The sequence below is a fragment of the Brienomyrus brachyistius genome, chromosome 11, assembly GCF_023856365.1.
Source record: "Brienomyrus brachyistius isolate T26 chromosome 11, BBRACH_0.4, whole genome shotgun sequence".
In the NCBI taxonomy this organism is placed as follows: domain Eukaryota; kingdom Metazoa; phylum Chordata; class Actinopteri; order Osteoglossiformes; family Mormyridae; genus Brienomyrus; species Brienomyrus brachyistius.
The window spans coordinates 10,395,805-10,405,442 of record NC_064543.1 but is presented as its reverse complement, the minus strand read 5'-3'; the positions used below and the strand labels follow the sequence as shown (position 1 = coordinate 10,405,442).

Genomic DNA, 9,638 nt, shown 5'->3' with positions numbered 1-9,638 from the left:
ACCAATTACAGGCCAGCCAGGGGAGTGGGAAGGCAGGGGGAGGAGCCCAGTGCAGCTGCAGGCGCCGCACACAGCCTCGTACGCTCTCTCTCTCTCTCTCTCTCTCTCTCTCTCTCACATCTTATCACAAGCCTTACTTTTCATTCTCAATATCTCATTTTTTCCATCTCATGCATTACTTCTCTTTAATTCTCTTCACAATCTTCCCGTGTCTTTTTCGGCCTTCCAGTGAGACGGATCTCACGTCTTACGCCGATGTCATGAAGCGTGCCACTTTTCCGAGGTGACGTCACCGAAAACATTATCTTCATGGGCATCCCTTTAAATTTAACGGAGGATGGAAGCGGTCGTGCAAAGCAAACTGGCTGGCACTCTCTGGGTTTCCAGTGAGCTGTTTTACTGGTTCCGGTGGGAAACCTGTTGAACTCGTCCTTCATGTTCTTTTTTCGTACTGCATTTACAGTATGGGGAAATGCCAGTTGGTATTAGTGATGATGACGTTCTTGGAGAATGTACCAGAAAAATTATGGCAACTGAACAAAAATCCTAGATACTGCTAGCTGGTCTTTCCCATATGTATTTTAGCATTATTACATTCATCACGAATCTCCCTGAAAAGCACCTTCTTAGTCCCTATGAGGGGCGGCATGGTGGTGCAGTGGTTAGCACTGTTGCCTCTCACCTCTGGGTCCCAGGTTTGAGTCTCCGCCTGGGTCACATGTGTGCAGAGTTTGCATGTTCTCCCCATGTCGTCGTGGGGTTTCCTCCGGGTACTCCGGTTTCCCCCCACAGTCCAAAAACATGCTGAGGCTGATTGGACTTGCTAAATTGCCCATAGGAGTGCATATGTGCGTGAATGGTTTGTGAGTGTGCCCTGCGATGGGCTGGCCCCCCATCCTGGGTTGTTCCCTGCCTCATCCCCATTGCTTCCGGGATAGGCTCCGGACCCCCCATGACCCAGTAGGATAAGCAGTTTGGAAGATGGATGGATGGACGGATGGATGGATGGATCGTCCCTATGAACAGATCACCTTCAGCACGTTTTCTGCCACCAGACCTGGTCGCCTTATCAGAATGACCAGTTTGAAACCCGGCTGGGCCACATTGCTGTCAGTGAACCAGGTGCGATCGCTATGCGGCCTTGTTTCCTGTTGGGTCACATTTTCTTTTAAAGGAATTTATTTAGGCAGCCCTGCCAGATTGGAGAACAATATAGCAAAGACGTAGTTCTCATGCCTCTCTTTGATAGCGCCAATCGACATGGAAACGGACCTGAAAGCAGAGCAGCCTGGAGCTGAGCTGAGCTTAACTGGTTGGCAGAACCTGTTCAGGGAGGAGGTCGGAAAAGCATGACATATCGCTGTCATCACATTCCTTTATTCAAGACACTTTAGTTAATATAGATTTACATTAATAACACTTAATGGCTGTTTATACACTTTGTTGAAGATTCTTAGCATTTTTTGTTTACTTTAATGGTACAACAGCAGGTCACCTCTGGGGCAGAGAGCAGCCCTGGGCTTTTACTGCCCAGAAGCGCCAGACTCAGATGTTCTCCAGGTTCAAAATATCCCCGTCATCATTAAGGGAACGATAAACGCCTGACATATCGTGGCCGTCCAATGAAAACCCGCGTATGTCAACTTTTTGCTATATATGGAATACGGCCATTATACTCTGTCTACTGACAGCGTTTGACATATAAGTAATAAAATAATGAATGCGTTGTTTGTCATTTTCACAAGTGTGAGTACAGGTTCATTGGAATTCTTCTCTTTGCCTGCCCCATCATGCTCTCCATAGCTTGGGGGGTTGGGGGGGGGGGTTCTCAGTACAGCGTCAGCCGGCATGCAGCACCCCTGGAGCTGGGGGCTAAGGGTCTTGCTCAAGGGCCCACAGACGTGATTCTTCTGCCGAGGCCAAGGCTCAAACCGGCAACCTTCATTTATCAAGTCATTGATTTGACTAGTATACATGTTTGTACTAGTTAACATCTGTATGTCTGGTGGTCATTTGTATGGATTACTTTTTATCGCTAATTGTAATTATGTGGATAGCTGTCTAACTAGTATCATTGTTGATTGTGAATATAAAGTAAAATTAGTGTGTATTAAGTTCACACTGTCATATCTGCCCCTCTGACCACAATCCACGTCAGTCCATTTAAAACATTAAACCGTTTACTGACGGCTGTGTTAATATCCCTATTGCTGGGGCCCATTATGTTCTTTTGGGTTTGTTTTGTAAAGTGTTTCCTTTGTGTTTTTTTCCCCACACTCATGAAATAAGGGATTTTTGGAGAATGTGTGTCTCATCAGACAGTTCTCCAGTTCAGCAATGCTGCTGCATATCAGCTGTCTGTTGAGCTCAGTGTATCTTGACCTGTGTGTGACACTGTTTCTCTGCATGCGTGTTGTGGCTTGTGTCCCTGATCATGGTTCTACTCCTGAAGCCCCCCCCCAGATGACCTGGGGCACCTGCCCCCCCCCCCACTTTTTGCATGCTGGGAGCAGACCCAGACAGTGCGTGTTGCCCCGCCCACATGTCACTGCTCCACACTTTGCTTCCTCATCCCATTTCCTCACACCCCTGCTTCACCGCAATGCACGGTTTAGTTCCACACGTACGATCCAAAACCAATCCACCACACCCCGGATGGCTAATTTAGTCACCTGTAGACACAATGTCACCTTTGTCTGTTCTGTTTTGGGAGGGGGGAGATTACCCAGAGCACTTGTACTTTGGTCGTGTGTCCGCTAGTCTTGGATTACTTTACTGAGTAATCCAAAATTATTAGTTCATTGCCTAATGGGCATATGTGCGTGTGTGTGACGTATATCCAAAATATGTCTGCCTGTAAAATATGCAAAGGGCATATTTGTGGTTTAAAATATTCCAGTGTCACAGTGTCTAATTGCATCTTTTAGCTGTGTGTTTACACTTATTTATTGATTGTGTTTCTGCTTGACTGGCACTGCATCGCTGCTATTTTAGTACGTCCCGTCCATTCTATTGCCATGCAAATGAAGGAGGAACTTCGGCTCTGTGGACCTGCAGGGCTTTTCCTGCTGCTAAGCTCTGTTTTTCCGTCTCCTCTTGAGTGAATTGGTCTTGTGCACCCAAACATTATCCCGGTTCTGCCTGAAGTGCTGTTGATTTATTTAATTTAGAGTTTCTTTTCTTCCTCAAGGCTCATGCCCACTGCCCGTACATTAATTTGGTGTAGAAAAAGCCGCTCTGTTTGTCTACCACAGCCTGGCACACTTCTCTGCTGGATGGGGGGGTGTTACTGTTCCTCTTCTCACCTGATTCCAGGCCTTGGTGACCTCTTGTGGAGTCAGAGCATTCACTGTCACCCTCTGTCACTGTCTTACGGAGCCCGAGCGCGAGGCCACGCCCCATAGCCGTTGCCAAAAGTTGAGTGCCACCGGGAAGTGCTTTCAGGTGGTTTAGAGTGACAGGTTTAGCGGGTGACATCATTGTTAGGTGCAGTTCCTGCAGGTGTCTGAGGTGTCAGCTTTCGAATCACTAAGTGAATACGACATACAGGCGGTGACGAATGAAAGGGCGTTTATCGATTTGGCCTTTGCCGATTTTTACTGGGGTGCCAGGGCAGCTCACTGCACCACTTGTGTGTGTGTCTCTGTGACGTTGCATCTTACCAAAGGCAGCACACCTGTAGATAAAGTGAAGGCTGGGGTCCTTCCATCTGTGCTGTTGGATCAGGAGCAGAATGGCCAGGGTTCTTCTGCAGATTTTGAGTGATGCGAGAGAATGGTTAGTGCTCTCTCTCCTGGCAGCTTTCCAGAACTATTTGTAGCTCATAGAGGTGGGTGGGCGGGGGGGGGTCAATAGCCCAGAACAGTTCTAAATGCAGCACCGTCTGGTGGCTTGTGTTTATCTCGATTAGGAAGACACATTCCTCTACAGCCCTCCCTTCCAGTATAGTGTTAGTGTTTGGGTTGTACCAGCCCTATGGGCTGCTGATCCTCCCCGCTCCTTAACGTCAAAGCTCGTTAAAACACATCCCCAGATGACCCCACCCTCTCCTCCAATGAGCACTGCCTGCTCCCTTATTTTTGAGAGGGAAAGCTCAAATGAATGCAGGGTGTTTGTGCTGCCAATGAAGGAAGTGAGCCCTCGGGATTTGCAGTAGGCGAGATTAAGATCCACCGTCGATCCCTGATTGATTTATCCCACTTCCTGCGAGGTACTTTATTGGTTCCCAGCCAGTGATTGACAGTGCACAATAATCCCACCCACTATGGGTAACACAGGACCATTCTCACACAGATTGAAAAGGGTTAGGTTAACAACCACATCTGCGTGTTGTTTTTCGAATTGTCAAATATGGCGGATTTGGCGTTTCAACTTGGATATTTGCCTCTTTAGCATCATGTCAGTCAGTAACAAGACATTAAGCATAATTTACCATTTAAGTTCTTGATCTAGAATTGTAATAGATGGCCGATCGATGCACTCCATCCCCTGTGATCTAACCTTGCTTGATCAGCTGAAGATGTTCACCACAGCATGGAAGTATTGACATCATAGATGCAGGAGGAGAAATAAATCAAATGTATTGACGCTCATGTATAAGGAAATTGAGACCCGAGTCACGGCCGGCTCCTGATGTGCCTCTGCGGTGCAGAGGGTAATTAGCAAAGCAGATTCCGGGGGAGTCTGCTCCATCAAGCTCGAGAATGAACCGCTGCCCCAAATGAGCCTGGCATTTTCAGGAAGGCAATTCAGCAGAGGGAGGCTGGGTCTACAGGCATCAGTCATCGTGGTGCTGTGCTGGGGGTCATTTCATAAGTGGGACATATGACTGATGTATGATCAGGAGCCGACATACGTTATTTATCCAGAAGAATGCGATCCGTCAAAGATAAATGTGACATTTCCCTGTGAAATGGTGGAATAATTCAGGCTGCTGCAATACTGCTTTGTAGTTCAGTAGTTGCTTCGGGTCTAATCATGTTGAAAGCAGAGCACCGGCAGGGATCGCCACGCCATAGCTGGGGGGTGTGGGTGCTGTCTACGGCCTCTGCTAACATCATCAGCTTCTGCGTTCAGTGGGCAGACCGTGTTCCCCACCCCCCACAAACATCTGATGGAGCAAGCTCTGTCATCTGTCTTGTGGGCTGTTGTTTTATGTTGCACATATGGTCATGGAGAATGATTTTTCGTCTCACTGTATACTATTGTGTACTGTTGGGATGACAATAAAGCTCTACTTACTTACTTACTTACTTACTTACTCTGCAATTAGACACTGACACCATCTGTGTCCCCCGTTAAGTAAGCAATCAAATGTGTGTGGGGTGTCCAGCTTGTTCTTTACGTTCTAGAACATCATTTCACAGGCACTTTGACTGAGTCCGCAGCTGAAATATTTATCTAGCCTCTTAATTAAAGACCGACCCTGCTAGTTTTAGTGTATCTACATTTTAAAGATACAGAAGGTGCCCTGTGGCAGTGAAATGCATTAGCGTGGGTTCAAAACCTCTGTGATCAATTTTTCATTCCCTCTAAGTACCAAATGCTGTCTCAGTACCGGTTTTGCTTTGCGGGGGTCAGCTGGTAACCTAAGTTGAACAGGATTAGTCTACTTTACAGCATCCTCTCACAAAGCGTACACACTTGAAGCACTGTGAGCCTTTTCATGTTTCCATGGCGAATTAGTTATTTTATTGTTGCTGCCTTGCTGCAGGAATAGCCAGTAGCTAAAGACCCTTGTACTGGTTCGTCTTGTTCCTCCCTCACCGCCCTCTAGGAGACTGAGGCCTACAAAGAGCTGCTGGTGTTTTTACTCCTGTCTGGCGTCATGTGACATGGCTAAGAGGACTGACCTCGGTTGGCTCTCGGAGTGCGATTCTTCCCCAACGTTCCCCTCCATTCTCTCTTCTCCCTTTCCCAGCTGTGCCAGCTCGCACAGTGAAGCTTTGTCTGTCCCGAACGCTCTCCTGTGGGATGGCATGGCACGGCATAGCACTCAACACTTTGTTGTGGTCGAATGCTGCTGATTGGGTACCTAAGCACAACGCTACGAGGAAACCTGATCACCTCTTTACTCATTTCCTGCATGTCTTACACATTTGCTCACAGACATACCAAAACATATACATACAGACACACACACAGTATGTATATGTAAACACACACCTACTTAGCTTAGTAATTAATAGAGGTGGAAAGTTCAAGTTCAGAAAATCTGAATCCAGACCAAATTTTCGTTTCAATTAACCAGTTGAATATAAAGAGTCACAGTTACAGAGCATTCAACTGGTTGGCTGAAACAAAACCTTGGTCTGGATTTGTACTTTCTGGACTTGAATTTTCCAGCTGCAGTAAGTAATATATAAAAAAAATGTATTACGCATCTATCACTTAGGAGTGAACTTAAGGGTTTGGGGGCTCTATGTGAAAACAGGAATGAAGCCTGTTTGATTCGAATGAAGTCTCAGATGGGAGTGGTCCATTATGGCCTGGGGAGGGATGCTCATACTGAAAACTCTTGCTAAAAATCCTAATAACACCCATGTTGCTATAATTTTAATAATATTATTTTATATCCGTAATGTAGTTTCCTATGCTCGCCAGGTAGGCTACATCTGCTATCACTGCACACAGTGTACAGTGTATGCAAACACAAAGATGGCACCCCTCGACAACTGGCTGTCAGAAATGACAATAACACCATTGGCTGCATACACACCACACCACACCAGCTGGGATGCTGCCGCCCTCACCATGCACACACTCTCCCAGGCGCCTCTACTCTGGCTCCACCATCCAGCTTTTTCCTCCTTTTGGGCCGCCACAGGTCAGTAATTGCTTTTCTTTCTCGTAGCTGATTGGCCCATGGAAAAGGAGCGGCCCATTAAAGTTAAAGGGGGTTGTGCAATTCATGGCCCACGAGAGCCACATTTCTCAAAGAAGTCCTCAGGGACCCCCAGACACCCCCAGTCCACGTTTTTGCTCCCTTCCAGCTACGAAAATGCGGACTGTCTGGCAGGGAGCTGGGAGGGAGCAAAAACGTCAACCGGCTGTGGGTCCCTGAGGACCAGGTTGGGAAACACTGATCTAGAGTAAAAGGGTGCGTAGAAGGAGAAATCGACCTCCTCGCAGATTCACAGATGGTTATTTCAGACGCAAAGCTTTCCGTTTATTTCTCTGTTTAGCCGAGCGCTCCGGAACACAGGGGCCCATTTTTATGAGCTGGATTCAGTATGTGCTGCCTCATGTTTACCAGTTACAGTGATTAGCCATCATAAACCAGTTAAAGCTAAGTGAACTTGGTCTTCTCTATCATCGTGATTATGCATTTTTTTTACAGTCATTTTAAGAGCTACTTTGCTATCACCAGACAGAGCGGAGATGCTGGGTATGGAAGGCAGGGGCAGGAGGGGAAATTAACTGGGTCGAGCGGAACAGGGACCCGTACCATCATCACCGGAAGGAACTGTCACAGAGTAAACCAGGGCACAAAGCCTTAATGGCCCCTACAAGAGGTTCTGTCCGAAAAAGCCAGCGATTGACTCCCTCCATTTTCTCCAGCACAGGTACCAGCACAAACCTTCCCACTCCTTGATACTTGAGGAGAAAATCCGGCCTGTGGTTGCAGCATGATGAAAGGCCCGTCTGTACTAATTCCATTTGTGTTTTGATGGGAGGTAAAGACGCCCATTGTACGCAGGACTGTGGGCTATTATTTAATGAATGGACCGGTCCACTGGGCTCTCTCTCTCCTCCGCTGGGTGCGTTTTTGCATGCTGCAGAAACGTTGTGAGGTTGTTATTTGTCTTGAGAGAAACCTTCCTGGCACACAGCCCAGGGAGTCGTCGCTTTTGAATCCATGCAAGGGCCCGGCCTGTTGGAATTCTGCCGCGTTCTCCTGTTGTCATCAGCGCTTTAGCGAAACCCAGGATTGCGGTTTTTACATCTGTTTTCATACAGTCATCTTCAATATAAAATGGATGCAAGGGAATAAATAATGGGATAAAGTTCTTGAGGAAATCGGAATGTGGGTGGAAACAGATGCTCTCCTCTGCTGCCTGCATTCACTGATAACCGAAGCAAGACTTTACGACGTGGAAAGCATATTTCACGCTAATTCTGTTAACTCCTGTTAACTGGGGTACTTACCACATTTGGACTTGACGCTTTGGTTTCTGGCTTTCCATATGACTGAGGAACAGAAAGTCCCGCCCTGGTGTGAGAAATCCGGAATCTATGAGTGCAGCTTTGATCCCAGCAGACACACAGCCAGGCTTCCTGTACCTCTGCAGCATGATTCCAGTGTGTTTGAATGCTGCCCCAGAGCTTCCATTTGCCTCCAGCTAACTGGGCCCAACCCTTCCAGCAGGACACTTGAAAGAAAACCGACCTGTGAGAGAACCACCGCACACCCCTCAGAGGCACTTGCCGAAATTATTGCTCATCTTGTTTTTCTTTTTTTTATATATATATAAATACCCTGATTTTTCCGTATTTGCAGCCGAGATTCCAATTTATTTTCTATGTGCTTACGGTTCGCCTGCATCAAGGTCTGTTTTCTGTATCCCTGGGTAAATATAGGTCAGGCTTCGTATGTTGAATATCAAATTTGTTATATCTTGGAGCAGAATGGGTCGAGACTTACTGGAGATATAATTCCCTCTATCCATCTTCTAGTGCTGGGCGGTACACCGGTTCCTCCTGTATGCCCGTTTTAACTTATCTCACGGTATGAATTTTTTATATACCGCCATGCCGTACCAGAGCTGAAACAACAGCAGTAACACTTCAGTAGGCAGCAGGTTATATGATATTGTCTGCTGTGCGTAACTGTCTTTCCAGCAGTTCTAGCTTTATGATCCATTTATCCATCCATCCGTTTTCCAAACCGCTTTTTCCTACTGGGTCCGGAGCCTATCCTGGAAGCAATGGGCACAAGGCAGGGAATAGGGAAGGCAGGGTACTCCGGTTTCCCCCTACAGTCCAAAAACATGCTGAGGCTAATTGGAGTTCCTAAATTGCCCATAGGTGTGCCTGTGTGAGTGAATGGTGTGTGAGTGTGCCCTGTGATGGGCTGGCCCCCCATCCTGGGTTGTTCCCTGCCTCGTGCCCATTGCTTCCAGGATAGGCTCCGGACCCCCCATGACCCAGTAGGATAAGCGGTTTGGAAAATGGATGGATGGATAATCAATGAAACATGTTACTATTGAGTCGAACATACATTAATAATCTAATAAAACATGCCACTTATCAAGCTATATGTAAAGTTTTTGGTCATACTGCCCATAAATACCATCTTCCAAACTTATCCTTAAACTTCATCTGGAGTTTTGGGTGGCTGAGAGTCAATCCTGTGCAGCACAGGGCTGGGGTTCACCCTGGGTGGGATGTCTGTCCATTTCTTTGGATTGCAAGAGAAAACCCAGCCGTAACAGTCAGGATTCAAACCTATAATTCTAGAAGTTTCTGGTAACATCGTCACTCTCTCAGCAAGCGCAGCATGCCAGGTGTAGCTGATCCCGCATTAATAGGCTGAATGTCCCTGAGAGATGATCTTGGCAGCATAATTTCATTGAGATCGTCTGTGCTATTTCCCCTTCCTGCTTCCCTCGTGGGTGTGTTTTCACTCTGGATCAAAG

At 47.0% G+C, this 9,638-nt stretch overlaps 1 protein-coding gene across 4 annotated transcripts in view; it reads left to right on the top strand.

The window, feature by feature from the left end:
• cep89 (centrosomal protein 89) overlaps positions 1-9,638 on the top strand; it is a 77,113-nt gene that overhangs the window by 59,792 nt on the left and 7,683 nt on the right. Inside the window, exons 21-22 of one of the 4 annotated variants that reach the window (XR_007400594.1) lie at positions 939-1,122; positions 1,250-1,496. The exons of 2 other annotated variants lie outside the window; for them this stretch is intronic. Coding sequence is in view for 1 of the 2 variants with exons in the window: in XM_049030006.1 (XP_048885963.1) it covers positions 939-969 (31 nt within the window). In the remaining variant the exon portion in view is untranslated. Of the gene's footprint in view, positions 1-938; positions 1,497-9,638 lie in introns of those variants that run through there. One more of the 4 variants, XM_049030006.1, reaches the window with a different exon arrangement.